At 37.9% G+C, this 20,602-nt stretch overlaps 1 protein-coding gene and 1 non-coding gene across 4 annotated transcripts; both read right to left on the reverse strand.

The window, feature by feature from the left end:
- Nucleotides 1–5: 5 nt before the first annotated feature.
- LOC123868927 (WD repeat-containing protein 44) lies at nucleotides 6–18,493 on the reverse strand. 3 transcript variants are annotated; one of them, XM_045911610.1, is made up of 20 exons: nucleotides 18,285–18,493; nucleotides 17,207–17,390; nucleotides 16,726–16,838; nucleotides 15,221–15,309; nucleotides 14,505–14,603; nucleotides 13,767–13,934; nucleotides 13,234–13,364; nucleotides 12,849–12,963; nucleotides 12,197–12,334; nucleotides 11,738–11,909; nucleotides 11,258–11,406; nucleotides 10,759–10,882; nucleotides 9,117–9,254; nucleotides 8,306–8,422; nucleotides 6,264–6,465; nucleotides 5,343–5,474; nucleotides 4,765–4,997; nucleotides 4,096–4,246; nucleotides 3,006–3,587; nucleotides 6–2,600 (listed from the first exon to the last, which is right to left on the reverse strand). In XM_045911610.1, the coding sequence occupies exons 1-20, from the start codon at nucleotides 18,362–18,364 to the stop codon at nucleotides 2,460–2,462; spliced, it is 3,258 nt and encodes a 1,085-aa protein (XP_045767566.1). In that variant the 5' UTR covers nucleotides 18,365–18,493; the 3' UTR covers nucleotides 6–2,459. The 3 variants fall into 3 exon arrangements, with proteins under 3 accessions (XP_045767566.1, XP_045767565.1, XP_045767567.1); XM_045911609.1 differs by having other exon boundaries at nucleotides 2,997–3,587; XM_045911611.1 differs by lacking the exon at nucleotides 9,117–9,254 and having other exon boundaries at nucleotides 2,997–3,587.
- Trnal-cag lies at nucleotides 15,954–16,037 on the reverse strand. The gene has a single exon. It is a non-coding gene; the product is annotated as a tRNA-Leu (tRNA).
- Nucleotides 18,494–20,602: the final 2,109 nt, after the last annotated feature.

Raw genomic sequence — 20,602 nt, forward strand, 5'->3', positions numbered from 1 at the left:
ACTAGTAGTAATATAACGATTTATTAAACGGTAAATGCAAATTACATGATACATTCTTTGATACAATCATAAATGGCTTCATTAAAGATAACTATACAAAACTAAACATTATTATTAATAATAATAATCACATGGTTCAACGAAGGCAAGACTATTAATAAGTATATTTTTTTATTTAAAACTTGGAATTATACATTTAAGAAATAACAAATATACAGAAATACATTATTTAAATTAACTTATGTTTATTAATTAAAGCGAATATGTGCATTTACTCAAAATATAAGATTATAACTAATTATTCAACACTTCTTACTAAATTAATATAAATTAATAGTATTTGTTTAGGAATAGTAAATATTTTTTAACATAATATACCTACTAGAGGGTTTAAAAAATATTTGGGTTTTATTGCAAAAAAAATAAGATTCGAATCCCAGTATATTTGCCTATAATAATAGTTACTTTAATAAATTCGTCACCCCAACAAAATACATTTGTAAAAATACTTGAGATTGACATGATCCTTTATCCAGATTATTTAATAAGTAACAAAAACTAATACAAATCACTTAGTTAAGTTATGAATTTAATTAATTTTACATGCAAAAATAATGACATTAATTTAAGATAAGAGTAACTAAGAAATAGACAATAATTATAAACAAGATTATAGGAAAGCAATTAATTATTATTTAATATATACAACGAATAAATTATATGTGTGTATTATGAATTAATTCATATCTTACGTTATCAATAGATATTCGGAAAAATATTGTTTATTATCGTTATTTTTTATGAAGTCTACAAACACCATTTTAGAAGAATAAATTATTTTTCCACGACTCTACGTAGTTCTATCGTTTTAACGTTCTACTTAAAGACAAAGATGGTCAGATTTTTAGTATGGTTAATTAACGTATTTTATTATTTTGAATTCAATGTGTAGAACGGCTATTCTGAACAAAAATCGTATTCCATACAGCTCTCATAATAGTGGTTATTTGGTCTACAAGAGTATTAATACAATTTTGACTACATTTCGGTTTTAAATAACTTTTTGCGCGATTATATCACGTTTCCATAAATATACGAGTAAATCATTTCATTCAGTAATGATTCTAATAATTCTTTTTATGGCTTCTTATATTTTAAACTCAAACGCTGAAATTCGGCCCCTGTAGGTTTGGTTAGTCGATCCTCGTTTGACTACAAGTTTGGGCAATCGGAGAATTGCCCGAAACTTTGTTACTTTGACCATACCCAGGATTAACGAAGCAAGCCGAGTGCTTAGATGAAACGTCACGATTGATAGAGTTCAAGCTTCGAAACACAATAACGTCAGAGTAAAATGGACCTACATTACCTTGTTTTAAAGTCGAAAATTTAGCACCACTGAAAAAAATTCGCAAGGTTTCCGCTCTTAGAGCGTTGGCTGTAGTTGTATGGACGAACTTGAGTTTTATAACAAAGTAAATAAGGACCATTTTACTTTAAGTGTTTCGACGATCGAATTCTGTTATTAAGATTTGAAATCTCATACTAAGCGCTAAGTAATATTTATGTAGCATATACCTACTTAATCGAATCGAATACTCCGTTAGTAAAATAGAATCTAATATCTAAGCATTTCTTTATTTGCATTGCATTTTTCGTTTCATCTATATCTACTCGTATTTTAGTACTGAAATCTACACAAATAGGTACCTACAACCATAGATTTACATAGACGGACATAATCTATGGATTAAACAGTCTGTCTTTTTCTTTCTTACTTCAAGTAAGAGAGAGGACAGCCCGCACCGATGCACCATGTTAAGAGCATCGTCCGTGGTAGCGCAAACACGTCGTCTCATTGTCCGAGCCTTTTGTATAGTGCGACAAGGATCTTTTGGCACTTGAATAACATTGACAGGGGATCGTAGTGATAGAACAAAAGCTGCCAGCAATTAGAATCGCCTCAATTTTAGGGAATATGTCGAAAAACTAAATGCTGAAAATTGAGTAAGCTTTATCTAATTTTAGCTGAATGAGAAATTGGGAAAGCCGCCCCTGTTTCCACATAAGGATAAAATAATAAAAACCATAAAGCCATGGACTTGCAACCTGTCATGTTTCCCTGCTATACTATAATTGCAGATAATGCAGACACATTTATGCTGTATTTATTAACAGGATATATTGTGATGTATATGTATTTGGCATGGCTCTAATATATAAAAAAAAAAACAGCATAATTTTTTACTTCGCAACACCACATATAGGGGCCGGCGTGAAACTTCACAAGATGGCGGCGTTAGTTCCGATTTTGGCCACGTGCCAAAAGATCCTTGTCGCATCCTGTCCGTGGAAGTAAGCGTTATTAACTGTGGAACTGGTACAACTGGTACTAGAGTAGCTTCAAAGTTTAATACTTCATATTATTTAGGTACACTTTAGGCTGGTTTCACAAAAATTCAAGCTAAAGCAGAAGCGGGCAGGGAGCTGTGCTTGGGCTTGGCTTTGTGCACGAACACCTTGATGCAGCCGTTGAAGTCCGCGCTCACTAACACGTGCCCGGTCTGGGATGAAGCCACCATGCCGCCCTCCGCTGCCTTCTGGAAAGTGGCATTTCCAAATACATATGGTCATTTTTAAATAAAACTTAATCCTTATGTTTTAAAAATTCCGTGTGAATTCTTTGACCTCTGGGGTAAAATGAGTCTAAGTCCGTCCCCATAATGCAAGCCACCTCATCACCTAATTTCGTAAAATTGGTTAAACAGAATGGACCTTTGAAAATTCATTGGTAATTCTTTGATTTTTCCGGACAAAAAATAGCCTGTGGGACGGAACCCTGGTATGCAAGCTATTTCTGTATCAATTTTTTCAAAATCGCTTAAACTAATGGACCGTGAGAAGCTGAACAGACGGACAAACAGACTTTCGCATATTTATAACATTAATTAGGGATTTAGAGGTGTTTAAAAAAATGTAATACACAGTCCACTTACCACTTCATCCTTTTCATCCGGCGTCTTACTAGCGTTCATTTTCTCCTCCCTCTCAGTTATCATCCGTATCATATGGTCTGGGTTGGGCGCGAACACCGCGCATGTGACCACCGCGTTATGCGCCTTGATGCCCTCCCAGAAATCATTCCTGTCCCTCCTGACCGACGTGAACTTGGAATAATCATGGCAAGTCTTCCATATATAAATACACTGGTTTTCTGAACCGCTCACTATGTATTTACCGTCGTGAGAGAAGCTAGCCTTTATTTGGCTGGAAACATTTACATAGCCTTTATACTTGCACGATAGATTCAAGTCGCGTAAATCATATAGCCTTATTCTACTATCGTTTGAGGTTATGAGGATTTTGTCGTCGTTCGGCATGGGTTCTATACCACTGATTTTTCTTCCGGTGGAATTCTTCCCTCGAGTGGATCGCACGTCTATTTGCGTGTGGTATTTGAGTTGGTCGGTGGTGTAGAATATGCATCGTCCGTCGTAGGTGCCCACGACGGCAAATTTGCCGTTCTGACAGAAATTCGCGGCTGTTATTAGTTTTGTTTTGCCGTCTACTTCATTCCATACTGCTACCTGTTGGACGAATGAATATTTATTGTAATTATTGCTTAGGATTAAAGGAATTTCATTCAAGTGTCGTTGATTTCGATAGAAAGAAGGCATTGAAATCGAAAAATCTATCTTAGCTTTCATGGCGCATATCACAAAGAAACTTTGGGTAAAGACTTTACTTAGACTAAGACTTTCAATGTATTGAAAATCACTTGTTTTATGATTTAAAAAAACTCTTGTATAAACATAGATTGGCGCCGATTCTTTTGTCTTTCTCTAAACTAAATTTAGAGTATCTGCATCTTTTCTTTTAATAGAGCTAAAAAAGGACGGAACATGAATTTTAAAGTTCGCGACTGGCAGCTAGTCACGAGGTTTGACAGCTCTAAATTAAATTTAAAACTGTCAAACTGTGTCTGTCCTTTTCATATTCCATCAGTAAGAAGAGGATGCGAATACTGTAAAATTTAGTTAAGATCAGTACCATTATCTCTTTTTTTACTTCTTCAGTTTGTCATCATCAGCTTACCTTCTTATCGGGAATGTCCCATAGCCTCAGCTTGCCGTCCAAGCTGCCGGACAAGAAGTACCGGTCGTCCCGCGGGTGGAACACGATGGCCGTCACGAAGTCGATGTGCTGGAAGCAGCACAGGCACTCGCCTATCGAGATGTGCCACAGCCTGTGCAAGATACCAGACCATTCATTCAAGTCCTTCCAAGGATTCGCCGAATCCTTTCAAGGATCTAAAAACCAGCCAACAGCAAGGGTATTTTTTCCAACATTTTGCACGATAACTCAAAAACTATTATGCATAAAAAATAAATAAACATCTGTTTTAGAATGTACAGGAAAAGCCCTTTCATATGGTACCCCACTTGGTAAGTTATCTTACTTTGAAACTTAAAATTGAAAATACTTATTATTTGTTCATGAAATACATTTTAATTTGTTTCTTTGATGTAACCACAAATTCACGGCTTTCGGATTTTTTTCCTAACTTGTGCTCCTACCTACCTACCTACCAAATTTCATGATTCTAGGTTAACGGGAAGTACCTTATAGGTTTTCTTGACATACACGACAGTCGGACAGACAGGCAGACTGACAACAAAATGGTCCTATAAGGGTTTCATTTTTCCTTTTGAGGTAAGGAACCCTTAAAATCAGAAGGGTCAACAGAATTAGCCACATACTAACCTGACAGTCTTATCCATAGAACTCGACAGTATGAAGTAATTTTTCGACCACGACACGTCCAGGAGGTCGGAAGTGTGTCCGGAGTAAACGACGAAGGGTTTGGGACAGAAGGGCGCGGCGGGGCCTAAGGGGGGTTCTTCGGGCGACGGGGGAGGGGGCGCGAGGGACGCGAGGGATTCTTGGGAGGGGGAGGGCGAGCATTTCTTTTCCGCGTTGTATTTTGTGCGCATGTCCTGTTGAGAAACAGATAGTTCCATCAATTTTGTGTCTAAGGTTAAGTAACTATTAGATCTGGATCCCGCTAGATCGAATAGTGCCTTAGTAGGATTGTACTGAAACATATGATATAAATGCGGTAAACCGTAACAATAGGGAAGATCGTCCTTCGCACTTAGAATAAGAATAGTTAAAGCCTTCATTACACTTACCAAGAAGAGGCCGAGTTAAAAGGAGAGAGTCATTCGGACCATGTTCTATTTACTAGACCGAGTGCCCACCACCGCCACGCAACTCTCTCGGCCTACTTGCATTTTGCTGTCGCATCACTGTACTCGGTACCCGTATAAAGGGGTACTCACGTGGAACATTTGGTACGCGTCCCTGGTGACCCATATCCTCAGCAACTTGTCCTGGCCGGCCGTGGCCAGCAGTCGCCCGCACACGCTGAACTTGCAACACCACACCGCGCCCGAGTGGCCTGAGCCCATTTCCTGAATAAAAGAATACCAACTGAATGCAACTTGCTTAGTTAATAATGAACAGAGATGCAGATGGAATTTTAAGCTTTAAGACAAAAAGTGTCAGTTTTGGCAGCGGAACTCACAACACAAGAGTTGTGAGTTCCGCTGCCAAAACCGCCACATTACTTCCTGCGTAAGCGACTTAGCTCTATCTTGTCACTACTACCCTACCCATATATCTCTAGCCCATAATTACTTCTTTTAACTTACTTATAACTTCCCGGATCTCTACGTAATCAAATCAGAAATCAGCAGATCTGTAGAAGACCGATATAGCCCAATCAAAGCTTTCAAAGAATGCCTTTGATGTTTGCGAGCGAACTAACTTTAATATTCGTTTCGTTCGTTCGTTAACTTTAGTTCGGGTGAACGAAATTGATCCACCACGAAGCAAAATTGATTCAAGTTTCTTCTGCCTTGTTCTGCCGGCCGGTAAATTTCCTCTTCAGCTCACCAGTGACCCCGCAAAATTGCTGTTTAGACGTCTCCGTTGACCGACTGCAAGAAGTGTCCAAAGGTGCTTGATGGCGACTTCGCACCGGAAAACGTTCTTCACGAGCAAAACTTTTATTAGGTGGAAGCGAACTCGCACCGGACAATGTTCTTCACAAGGAAACCTCCATTAGGTGTACCTATTGACGATTTCAATCGTGTCGCTGAAAGCTGCTGGACAAGAGACCGCGTCCTATGGCGTTCTATAGCGCAAGAGACCTATGTCCAGTGGACGTTTATGGTTAGTACAACTCAAAATATCAATACCTGCACATATCTCACGCATCCATCGAAGTCGTACGGCCCTTTGTGCGAGTTGGAAGCCTTCAGCTTGATGTTGTGTTCCCCGCGAACATCGTCCACTATGTCCGCGACGTCTTCTTTATGTCGCGCGTGCGACACTTCTTGCGCGAGCGACTTAGCCGCGTCTACTGTCTTCTTCACCGTACTTCCGAAGAAGCGTTTTAATCTACAAGATAATTTTGAAAAAATTAAAAAAAAAATCTTGGCTCGGAGACTGAAAGCTGAGGAAATTAGACTGGGTCTTAGAAATTATTGACCGTTTTTATGCTATTGATGAACAAAACTTCTGAATGATTAAAAAGTCTTTGAATTTTTCAAATAATTGTGGAGGTTTTGAAAATATATACTAGTTTTTCATATCAGAAGATTTTACACACGAACTTCTTGAAAGAGTGGAATTGAATCAGTTTTGGTGTTATATTAATAAGGGCTGGTTATTCGATCGCCAAAAACAGTTTAACAAAAAAGTAAATTAGACTTCCAGTACAAAACGGTTAAAAAATCATAGTTTTTCATTCAAACATTATTTAGCGACGAATGCCTGTAAGATGAACTACTTCCGCGTCTTTATATCTATTATCATAATAATCGATACCTATCAGATAGATCAATAACAAATCAGTTAAAGTTAGGTTATTCCAAAATCACACAAAACAATTTCAATAAGCATTTCAGCAACGAACCATATTGCCAGCTTACACTTGGACATTTCAAAATAAATAAACACAAAACAACTAAAGTAAATGAATTAGTGTTAATAAAAATAGCACACGCGAAAATTTTGGCAAAAATAAAAACGCGAGCCTCGATCAAATACCTGTCTAGAAAAACTTTTCAAACTAGCTTTTAATAAGAAAACGGCTCAAACTTGCACCATCTCGTTAGAATACTAGTGGCGACGCAACCAGTCGCGCTACCAACATTGTGGAGAACTCTGGGACACGCAGTGTTTCCTCATGATGCTTTCCTACAGCAAGTGTTTTTTTTTTATAAAGATCATTAGCCATGCTAATCATGACTAATACTACTCTTTCCCCTCCAATTAAGCGTAAAGCTTGTGCCAGGAGTGGGTACGACAATAGTGCAACGGGTGGGGTTTGAACCGCCGAAATTCAGACCGCTCCTCAACTGTTGAGCTATTGAGGCTTTTAATTTACATAATTGCTATTCGGGCTTATCATACCGACTTAAATGAGCAATATTTGAGCCGTTTTCCTAATATAAGCCTGAGTACCACTCAAGTTAGTACAAAATAGCGATAGTTTTCAGTGTAACTAGATAGGTCTGAGACAAGGCACAAGCGTCACACGTCGCGTCGCGTCACCTGATGTTAATGTTGTCTTGCGAGTGACACTTCACTAGTTCTGCGCGCATCACTCTAGACCAATGAATACAGTGTTAAAAGATCTTGTCATCAAATAGCAAACTTTTGTCCGGTGGGAGGCTACGGCTGTAGCTAGTTACCACCTTGCCGGCAAATACGTGCCGCCAAGCGATTTAGCGCTCCGTACGATGCCGTGTAGAAACGGATAAGAGCTAGCACGCACGACGTTAAACCGTACGTCTTTTCCCGCAAAACTTATAGAGAGACTTATAGAACGACATAGAAGCGCGCGCACTCCGGAATTAATTCCGCACGGGATTTTGATTGATTTAAATTCTACGGATTTTAAAACGCACCGCAACTTGCCGCGTCGCAGTGCGCGCTCTCTTAGGGGTATGGGTGTAATCAAAACTGTCACATCCCTTCCAAGTTAACCCGCTAAACCTATCTGACTAATAATAGGTACGTGACAGGTCGAGATGGCTATCGGGATGGAGACGCCCCGCGCTAACCTAGTGCGGGATAGCGCAGGTGACGTGCGGGGGCTTGATTGCCATCTCGACCTGTCGCGTACTTTAGAAATATCTTCTTAAACTACTAGGCTTAGCCTAGTATCAAATGTAGACTATATAAAATAAAATTCGTCTAGTAAATGAAATAGGATTTAGAGAGCAATACTTACTTCTCTGTTTTTCTCTTGATAGCTGTTGTCTGTCTGTCAGTGCCTTCCTTCTTGATCTCTTTGGCTTCGTCTTCCGCGCCGCCGGCGCAAACGCTTTCACTCTCCTCGTCTGTTTCTCTATAATCAATTCATTTACGAATAATAATAATTTATCATACCACAATCGGTAATCACAACATCAAAAACTAAATAATACAAAAAGCTATAAAACAAGAATAAATCCACTGCAATCTTTTGTGGCGCGTTTTATACAGAAGTGGCATCCTTCATAGACTTTGAATTTGGAGGCGCCCCTCCCCTGTACTTTTGTATAGACAAAGCCATATATAATACATTTATACGTCATTTCTAAACATTCAAGCTTACGATAATACCTAGGTATAACGCGTCCAAACTAAGAAAGTAAATCGTGTCCGCCATAATGTTACGTCCTAGCTAGGTACCTATATATTTTTATTCAATATATTTTTATGATTTTATTTTGAATAAAATATTAAATCAAAATAATATTTCTAGCTAAGACGTCACAACATGGAGGCCGCAATTAGCCTTTCTTAGTTTTATCGCGTTATGTACGCTTCTCTATATATACAAAGCCAACAATAAACCTAGAACATATTTTTAAATACCTTACAAAAGCTATGCATTTAAATAACTTAAAAAGAAAAGCGACAACAGCGATCCATAATAAAACAAACAGTGACATCTACAAAAACACCTTCAAAAAGTGAAAGCACATTAAAACAACAATTATAAAGAACCTTTTTTTAAAAAAAAAACTTAGGGCATAGACAATAGAAAATTGGTGGACCTAGTAGTGTCAATACTGAGGCTCGATAGGGCAGGGTGCAAGGGCGCCGACGGCGAGCGCCGCAAGAGGTTGCGCGAGCTACTGTAGAAGCTAATGGAGGCCCGTTTCCGCCATAAGCTCTTTGGTTTGCTCTTCAGACTGGAAATATTACTGCGATGTAAACATTGTATGCCAATTTTGCCCCTAATACTATGATTGATCGACAATCTTAAAACATTCGAACTAAGGGAAATCATTTCCGCCTTGTTATGACGTTTTAGCTAATAATATAATATTTTGATTTAATATATTGAAATCTATTTGAAATATTAAATATATTGAATCGAAATATATTTCTAGCTAGAACGCTACAATATAGCGGTCATGATTTTCCTTTCTTAGTTTGAACGCGTTGTTTTTTTTTATTTTGTTTATGAAGTAAAAATAAATTCGAGTTCAGATTTAAAACGGTATTCAGATCAAAGTTCTTCATTCACGATCTTGTGAAAAAATATTTTTTTAAAAGAATTTTATCCTAAAAATAAAATTAAAAATGCACAAGAATATTGGTTTTTTTTTTCCAAAATTGGGCCAAGCATTTTTTCTAATCAATCCAATAATATTTATTTTTAAACAAAAAAAATCGAGTTCCGATTAGATCTTTAAGATCAGAAAAAATATTTCTTGATCCTTAAGAAAAGTACAGTAGAATTGGATAAAATTGAATTGGTATAGTAGCGGGGGTATTTAGGATATCGTTAAACAGTTTTGCCTAAATATTTAGTGGAATTAGGTGTTACCAGAGGCTACTACACAATTATTTACAATACATAAGGAATGATAACTTATTAAATTAACGTACTAAAAACCATAGCTTATTTTTAAAAAGCAATTCCTTTTTAAAAGTTAGAGCTATGACAAAGTTATCCCACAATTTGGGGTAACTTTGTGAATGGAATATTTTATATGGTTTTTTTTTCTATATTTACCAATAATCATCTCATTATTTCTAATATAATTTTTCGTTCTAGCAAGTAACATGCAATAGGTAAGGGAATAACATACAAATAGACTCTAGCGTGCAGTTTTAAAAGTATTCAAAACATTTGTCAAAATAATAAAGACGTAAGAATACAAAATATATCTATATCTATACCCATGCAAATAATCACGTTAATCTGTTGCTCCGTAGGGACGTGATTGAAGGACTAACCAACTAACACACTTTCGCATGTATAATATTGGTAGTGATCTAAATGTATATAACACCCCTCTTTGTGGGTCGGGGGTTAAAAAGGAAAAGGTGACTGACTGATCTATAACCGCACAGCTCAAACTGCTGGACGGCTCAGGCTGAAATTTGGCTTGCAGATAGCTATTATTACGTAGACATCTGCTACGAAATTTTTTTTGAAAAGTGAACCTCTAAGGAGGTAAAATACGGGTTCGAAATTTTTGTAGTGTACACGGACAAAATCGCGGACATGAGTTAGTTCATGATTTATATAGATTAGTGTAAAGTTAATCAAATCAAATCAAATATCTTTATTGCGAATTTGGGTAAACAGTGGAGATGTTACAAAGACAAAAAGGTACAGCCAAATTCTGAGCTAGTTCATGATTTATATAGATTAGTGTAAAGTAAAGCATAGACAATACAAACCTGGTGTTATCATCGTCGTTAGCTCGGCCGATGTACTCGGATGTGAGGCGCATGATGTGCAGGCTGAGCGGGTTGATGCATTGCGGCAGCTTGTGTTCCGCCACGCTCAGCGGCATGCGCTCGCCTGCAAAATTTCAAAATTCAAAATATTTTTATTCAATTAGACTTTTACAAGTTCTTTTGAAACGTCAAAAGCATCTACCACTGGTTCGGAATGCCTTTCCTACCGAGAAGAACCAGCAAGAAACTCGGCAAACCAATAGATTACAACCCAGAGCTACAAGCAGAGGCTATTTTGACCATGGGGCTTGATTACGGTTAAATGACCTCTAATATGGTTACATTCGTTATCATAATATTAACGTTTGTTACAGAAAAATATTTAATATTTTTTACGTTAAAATATATTAATTTAAAAAACAATTTTTTTTATAAGAATCATCAATAAAGTGACAATTCATCACCGACACACTACTGAGCAAGGGTACTACTCACTCACCGGTGTCTAGGTTCAGAACAGTGACTTGCTCCAATATCTCGATGTCGGATAGTTGGTGTGAAGGAGAGGAGGCGCGCGCGTGGAGCCCCGCGCCCGCTTGAGGGGAGTCCCCGGCCGAGCGGCGCCGAGCGCGGCTGCCGTCTGAGCGTCTGAATAGGCAAAATCGGTGTGTTTGAATGTACACTCTAATCCTTGGCCTCACAGAAAGCCATGCGGCATTAAGTTTCGTCCCCGTTCGATGTTACATTTTTCGGGGATTTGACTCTCAAAAGGATCCAAGAAGATTTTTTGAAATTTTTCAAAAATTGTATGGTATTTTATCACAAATAACTATATTCCAAAGTAATTTATCGACAGATTACAGATTGATGAATTTGGCCTGTTAATACGTATCAGATATTGATAATCCGTTATGAGAAGTTACAAGAATTCAAACTTACTGATGTATGACAAAAATCTTAACAAAATGGTGCAACAAACCTGTTAACAGATCCAAGACTAGAAGTGCCAGTGGTGGGCGGCCTGCCCTCACTATGCGTCCGTCCGCTCGCATTGCTGCCCATAGTACCAGTGCTGGTCACGTTGGTTACGTTGGGCGTGTTGCCCGACGCGCGAAAACGCTCCTCATCTTGCGGACGCACCACGTACTCACCTAATACACATTTTACTATCAAAATATCTGGTCTAACAACAAAATCTTTAGGCGTGATTTAAGCTGGTGTTGACGCCCGGTGTGGTGGCGCTCTTTAGGGAAGACCTATGTGCAACAGTGGGCGTCTACACTAAAAGACTACTACTACTACTACATTATATGAGATAATCGGTCATCAGGTTAGCGCGGGGACTGTGCGGGTGTGCGGGGCGTTCCCACCCCGATGGTCATGTCAACCTGTCGCGTACTATACTTAAAAATGATTGTTTGTGATATTATTCACTTACCTTTAACAGCCTCTTTGATATCCAATGTAGAATGCGTGGGATGCGGTCGCAGTGAAGTAGCGGTGCTGCTTCTAGACGACGTACTCGCTCGCTCGCTCGAGCGGGACTCGTGGTGGGAGTGGGACATGTCCAGGGCCGCTGGGGATTATTTTGTTACTTTTTTTTATTCAGATACAAGTTAGCCCTTGACTGCAATCTCACCTGGTGGTAAGTGATGATACAGTCATAGATGGAAGCGGGCTAACCTGGAAGGGATGTGGTAGTTTTTAATAAGCCTATACCCCTTTGGTTTCTACACAGCATCGGAGTGTAACGCTAAATCGCTAGCCACTGGCGAAGCCCCCCACCAGACCAGACTAGAGATTTAGACATTATAAAATTCCAAACCCCTGCCTGGAATCCAGGACTTCCAACTAATAAGACCACAGCGCTTACCACTGCGCCTAAGATAATATAAATGCGTAGTGTAGTGTAAAGTGCGTAAATTTTGAAAAAACCCTCGCCATTTTTTCCATTTTGAAGTTTAGTACAGAGATATCTTGCACATAAAAGACGGACATCCCCAAAAATCAAAGAGTTGCCACAGGATTTAAAAAAATCTAAATAATAACATTTTGCTTAAATATCAATAACATACCAACAAAACACTTACCATACTTGGATTGGGACAATTCCAAGGAATCCTGGAATTCTCTGGTCAGAGATTCTATTGTGCTCGCTGGACTCGGCAGTGCCATTGTTTGGTTTATGGAATTCGATAGTGGAGGCTGGAAATAAACATTTTCTTGTGACATTTGATAACTTTTCACCTTATCATTATAAAATAGAACTGGCTGACTAAAAACGCAGTAATATCCTTGTGGTTAAGACTTCGCGTCGGTTTTCTATTTGTGAGGTCAGGGGTTCGATCCTGGGTATACACCTTAAACTTTCGGAATTATGGGCGTTTTAAGTAATATTTTCTTAGATATATTTTTTTAGTTTTTTTATTCAATTAAATTTATACTTCATTTTAAAACATTGGAGTTTTTTGGTACCTCAACAATTAAGGACTCCAGCTGCGGTTTGTCCGTTCGTCTCACGTATCTGATCTCATCCGTGTCCGTGGTACAGATGCTGAGGTTATCCCCATCCGTCGTGGACAGGGACTGCGAACCGTGCAGTTTATCTGAAATGGATCATCATTTGGATCATTGTGGATCATTCATTTTAAACTCCAAAAAACCCAGTCAAATGCGAGTCGGACTCGCACGCCAAAGGCTCCATACAAGAAATAGCCAAAGATTCAATGTTTTTGGATTTTTCCCTTTACATGTGCTATAAGACAATTGCTACCTGTCTTTCATGATACCGATCAACGGAATATTCCTAGCCTAACGTAACGGAATCACCCTACATATTTAGCTACCCTTGATAGGTCTTAGCAGACAGACAGACAGTGGAGTGATCGTATTAGGGTTGTTTTTTTTTTCTCTTCGGATACGAAACCCTAAAAAAGCTATTCGCTTCTTCGTCCGTAGTAGGAGCCTACCTACAAGAGCCTAAGTGAGGTAAAGAACGAAAAACCTACTTCGTTTCTTTTTCCTCGGCGGTGCGACGGGGCCGGCCACGCTGGCGGGCCGGGGCTCGGTCCCCGACGAACCAGACATGGAAACTATGCCAGCCGATGACGCGCGACTTTGCTTCAGGCTGTTGGCTTTCGTGCTCGCTATCACGTCCGGTTCCGCCATTGCTAGCACTGAAATATGAGACTTACTCTCAAACTCGCAATAAAGATAATTGAATTAAATTGAAACTATTGGATGGGCTGAGCTGAAATTTGGCATGCTAAAAGGATAGCTATTATGACTTAGACATGCGCTAAAGGGATTCTTTTTAATTCAGCACCTAAGGAGGTAAAGTAGGGGTTTGAAATTTGTGTAATCCACGCGGAAGAAGTCACGGGCATAAACTAGTTGAAGTATAAGACATACAGTCCATACCAAATCCGATAGAAAAAGTGTCTTCTTTCAGTTCATGCTTATATTCTATACTAGTAATAATTGATGCCCGCGACTTTGTCCGCGTGAATGTCGATTTTTGGGAACTTTGTTTTTATGAGATAAAAAGTATTTTCTGTCCTTTTCTAGGATGCAAGCTATCTCTGTACCAAATTTAGTCAAAATCGATTAAATGAATGAACGTGAAAGACGGACAGACATACTTTCGCACTTATAATTTTTGGCCCAGTGCTTTTACCATCAGTAACTAGTTACCATCGCATTTAGCACCAAGCTATGCAGCGTTACGGTACGACACGGTAACTTACCATTTGGTGCTCTATCAGAATGGATGTGATCGTCGGCGGACACGGTGGAAGGTTCTCTCGACGACGCAGAGGGCGCTGTTGTGGAGTCACGGATATTTGCTGAAACAAAATCCAAAGTAACATTATAAATGTGAAAGTGTGTCTGTCTGCTAGCTGTTCACGGCCCAACAGTTTAACCGATTTTGATTAAAGGTTCAGACTTAGCTTACATCCCGGGGAAGGACATAGGCTACTTTTTATCCTGGAAAATCAAAGATTTCACGGGATACTTAAAGGCCCATCCGTTTAACCGATTTATATAAAAGGCACAGAGGTAGCATGCGTCCCGGAAATTGACTTATGCAACTTTTTATACCGGAAAATCAAAAAGAGTTCTCACGGGGTTTTTAAAAACCTAAATCCACGAGGACAAATTCGCGGGCATCATTCTAGTATTCAATAATTTCTTAAATATGATATTCATATTAATATTTCAAACGTGAAAGGGTCTTTGTATATTTGTGTGTGTCTATCTGCTAGCTTTTCACGGTCCATCCGTTTAATCAATTTTGTCGAAAACAGAGATAAAGATCAAATTGACAGACACGACAGACAGACAACGAAGTGATCCTATGAGCGTTCCTTTATTCTTTTTGAGGTACTGAACCCTTAAAAACCAAGGATAATTAAACACATGGAAATCCTTTCGGATTTAATAAGCGTTGTAATCAACTTACAATGAGATTCTGCAGCCCCGCCCAAGATTCTTCCGATTCTGCCGAGTGACGTCATACTCTGCAGACTCATGGTGTCGTGTGATATTATCCTTAAAAATAAACAAATGATGCATCATAATTTGCCAATATTTAAACTTAACACTTAACATACTAAGCAAATCACACTAATATTATAAAAGCGAAAGTTTGTGTGTATGTGTGTGTTTGTGTGTGTGTATGTTTGTTACTCCTTTACGCAAAAACTACTAGACGGATTTGGCTGAAATTTAGAATTGAGATAGATAATATCCTGGATTAGCACATAGGCTACTTTTTCTCCCGGAAATCAAAGAGTTCCCACGGGATTTCGAAAAACCTGAATCCACGCGGGCGAAGTCGCGGGCATCAGCTAGTTTTGAATATGGCTGAGTAATCCATGTTCTAATGTAATTGTCCATAAGTCACTTAGCAACATTGTTATTTGTCAAAAAAGGCTATACAATTTCTTCTACAGATAGGATTTTTCAACAATTTTTTTTTTTTAAATCAATATAGGCTTAGTATTTTAATGATTTTAGATGTTAAAGGGATCTGTGAAAGGGATAGTGTTTTGCATGTAGATCAATTATTCTAAGTTTAAGTCCATTTTATGTTAACAATTATACTATCGAATTACAGTACAATAATATGAATTTATTTTACAAGATTTGTTTAAAAATTAATATACATCTGCTAAAAAAAAGCAAAAAGCGTTTGTCAGAAGTGGGATTCGAACCCACGCCCACAGAAGTGGACTGCGACCTGAACGCAGCGCCTTAGACCGCTCGGCCATCCTGACTTGATATTAGAGTCTGAAAATTTCATACCCATCAGCGTCACAGGGTTTACATAATATCTAGGTTCACGGCCGTCACACTTCACACTAATATTATAAAGGCGAAAGTTTGTGTGTATGTTTGTTACTATTTCACGCAAAAACTACTGGAAGGATTTGGCTGAAATTCAGAAAGGAGATAGATTATACCCTGGATTAACACATAGGCAGGCTTTTATGCAGGAAAATAGAAATGAGTTCCCACGGGATGGAATTTTAAAAAACCTATATCCACGCGTAAGAAGTCGCGGGCATCAGCTAGTTAATAATAAAATCAATCCTACCTGTAATCTGGTGAATTTTAGTAACATTGTTATTTTTCAAAAATTGTATGGTCTTTTTTTACAATTAACAATGTCGCTTAGTAACTTAAAGATAGATTACCGATAGTTAGGTTGATTATTAAATTCGGCCGTAATTTTACGAGAAATTTGTGACAAGGCATTATTTTTCAAAAAACATGTCAATGGGGACAAAAATTGTATTTCAGGCTTCATCAAAATTGGCCTTGAAAAGAGACAGACAAACAGATAGACAAATAGACAGTCACACTTTCGCATTTATAATAATATTAGTATGGAAAAGTATGGAAATATGGATATTATGGAAGTATAGATTAGGTATTATAGATTAGGTATCGAGGTAGGATTACTTGAATGGGCGCTCCATAGGGGCTGATAGAGGAGCCCCAGGGTCGGGCTCATCTTCTTCTTCTGTCTGCATGCATCTTCTTAGCTCTTGAAATCTCCTCCTGCCCTGAACTACCTAAAAAACAATAATATTTGTGATTACACAATTTTTAAACCAGCCACATATTATTAGAAAGGCAGAAAAAATTGGGATATACACTGGAAGGTTAAAACATTTTATACTACATCCCACTGATATGCTAAATTTTCAGAAACTCAAAATTCAAATTAGATCAAAATTCAAAATATTTTTATTCAATTAAACGTTTACAAGTACTTTTGAATTGTTAAATGTCTGTTATAGACTTTGAAACCATCCAACTAATATACCCCAAACTCGTTTAATTAGAAAGGCAATAAGGCGAAGATGGTTTTAGAGATTTTGTTTTTTGGTATAGTAGCACATGCCGGGCACTTGCTAGTAACTTATAAAATTATACCAACATTTTTAACAGTGTTCCTATCATCTTGGACAGCAACAGCTGCATTTTCTGTGACAGTGACAGGAGTACTAGTTGCAGCATTGCTCCGTGCTGCATTGTCTTCATGCTTCTCTTTTTGGTTGCTCTCCTTTTCCTTGCCATTACTCTCATTTATGCTTGCACTTTTGCTGCATATTGATGATCTTCTGAAAAGTAGTCAAGTTCTTTGTAATTAAACTTCAATAAATAAATAATAAGTATGGGTTGCCAGAAAGAGATCACTGTAGTGATAAGGTCTGCTTTTGTTTTTAAATGTCTCCTGTATCTTTATAACATGGTTAGGAATTTGTTTAAGTGTGTGACCAGTTCAGAGAGAAGAAAGAAGATAAGATAGTTAACAATTAAGATTTTTAAATAAATCAATAAACTGTTGCATTCTTGTCTGATCCAAATCGGTGAAAATATGGATCATGGAAACTTGTAAAGAATTTGGATGTTATTAAGATGTTTGAAAGTTATATTAGGCCTAGTATCCACCTGAAATTGCCTACATCACAGAATTTAACATATTTAAGTAAGTACTCACTTAAGTATCAATAAACTAAAGAAACTGAACTTCCTTTGAGCTATTTAACTTTATTTCATTTAAATCTACCTTAAATCTTGAAAGTACACTAAATAATCTTACTTACTTAATCGAGAAACACAGCAAAGCAAATGATTTAGACATCTGTAGTAAACTTTATCAAAAAAATTATAAGACACAAAGAAAGGTAAGCACACCCTTTCACAGCCCTTGCCTGTATCAATATAACATCTTTTCCTAAACAGTTAGCATTAATCAGCCTCGAGTTAACAGTAACATTAATTCGAGCATGTAATCACCTGCCGATATGTATCAAGGACGTCTATAACCACCAAAACATCTGTTGATGTAAATACCTCGCAGTTTAACTAGTTTTTTAGTCTCTTAACGTTATGCAAACAATTAGTTGCCTATTAAACAATGCAAGGTGTTCTTTCGTCGACATATGCGTATTATTTTAATAGGATAATACACCTTTTGGGATAGAATAAAAGGGAAAGAGTCCATAACTTACTTCGATCCTTTTACAGGTGTGAATTCTTCCGCGTCGAAAAACTCCTCCGAATCAGTACTGTCGCCCATTTTTCTTAACATAGATTATGTAGTAATAAACACTTTACACAAAAATGGGGAAATAGTCACTCTAGCATTGTTTTTTAGCGTTTTATTTACGAAGGAAAGTTGATAATATCCACTTGCACTTGTTCAACCATATTTGACAAAATGAAATGACAGCTGTCATCTGTCAGTGTCATTTGTCAATTGTGACTTTGACAGTTCATATTTTTTATTTTCTTAAGGCTCTGGATACTAAGCTTTCCATTTAATATTCAGCTAAATTTCTAGGTAACATTTGATCTGAGAAGGTAGGTAGCTTATTAGTTACCTATTAAATTCTTTATTAGTAAGGATCAAACAACCTAAATCAATCAGTCATTGAAGGAATGGAAAAAATCAATGAAAAGACAACCTTTTATTTCTTAAATTCTGTATTCTTTCACCAACAGGTTTTCCTTTCAGACCGACGACTTACTTTGTACCCCGAGGCACGGGGAAAACTAAAAGGCCAAAGTTGCTGACCCATCCCGTTATGGACCTTATCCGTTAGCGACAGTTACTTAACCGACGTGGATCGACTGATATGAGCTATTACAACTGCCACACGACCCTTAATTCGGATAATATTAGGGAGTTAGTTACATACTTACATATTTACTTTATTATATACATACTCTGCGTAGAATACACAAAACTAGAAATGCAGCTATAAGAAAAAAAACGAAAGCTATTGATGCATTAAAACCAATTAAAACATGCCATGAAGTTAAAGTGGAAATGGGCTGGTCATGTTATGCGACTCACAGATAAAAGATGGACAAAGACTGTGACTGAATGGTGTCGCCCAGTTGGAAAACGAACTAGGTAGACCTGTAGAAAGCTGGGAAAATGAAATCAAAGAAACGGGAGGCATAAACTGGAAAAAAAAGGCTCTAGACAGGAAGACCTGGAGAAATCTGGAGGAGGCCTTTACTCAATGCGAGGTCCTTAAAATTAAAATAAAAATTATTTTTTTGTCAACCAATTCTTTGTTTAGAAATTTATTAAGGATAAATATAAGGCTTTTTTATTTATTTATTTAGTTACATACTTATATTATAGAGCTTTAAAATCTACTACCTAATATAAAGTAGGTATAAAAACTGTTCATGAAACATGAGCCAACATAAATAATACAAAGCACTTTTACAGCGCACTTCCTACTGACTACTGTATTCAGTTGAGATTGTTATATTGATCACACATTACCACGTATGGCTGCACGTACCGCACAAGCCAAATGCTGTGCTTAATTGTTGAAAAACTGACGTTTGTTTTCAGTAACTCGCTTTAGATCTAGTCTGGTGTTTCTCGGTACAGAGGCTTTCATTTGAACCCATTGAGACTTAGATTGATAATATATCCGCCTTCACCGGCAATCAGTAGGACAGCCAGCATATATATAATCACTACCCATACATTATAAATGTGAAAGTATGTTTGTAGGTTGGTTTGTCCTTAACGCCGCAACGAAGCACCAGTTCGAGGTGATTTTTTGCATGGATATATTAGTTATAGACCTGGAGAGTGACATGGCCACTTTTTATCCGAGAAAATCAAAGAGTTCCAACGGGAGTTTAAAAACCTAAATCTACATGGTCGAAGACCATCCGCGACGCGCAGCGAGCTGAGTCCGTATGAAAAAGGACCCCATGGGTTCGAAACCATAAATTTCAATCTTATTGTATCAACTTTCTTGCAAATAAATTATCTTATCTTATCTTAAACTAGTCGGGCTTACATCTACTAAATACGCCAGTATAGCCATAACGTTAAAATATGTATAAAATTCAAATTCAAATTCAAAATATTTTTATTCAATTAAACTTTTACAAGTACTTTTGAATCGTCGAGAGCATCTACCACTGGTTCGGTATCGGTTCTTACTTCATCGAGTTATGTGCGGTCGGTGCGACGGTTTAGTATGCAATCAGCATTATACAGACGGAATCCGACCTAAAACTCCTAATGTCCGCCGGTCACCTCTGTTAGTGATAGCTATTGTTCCACCCGTCACGCCCCGCGGGCCCAGACCAGGAGGTGCCGGGTGTCTGCACGAGTGAAATTTGAGACTCGACGAACTTTTTGCTGTCATCTAGGTGATCTAGGTATTTGATACACACTTAGGTACTTACCTAAATCTAAATGTTTCATAGCTTAGTGGCTAAGACATCGGCCTTTTGTTAGAGATCGGGGGTTAGGTCCCAGGCCCGTACCTCTAATTGTTTTAAAGTT

This window comes from Maniola jurtina, chromosome 10, assembly GCF_905333055.1.
Source record: "Maniola jurtina chromosome 10, ilManJurt1.1, whole genome shotgun sequence".
In the NCBI taxonomy this organism is placed as follows: Eukaryota; Metazoa; Arthropoda; class Insecta; order Lepidoptera; family Nymphalidae; genus Maniola; species Maniola jurtina.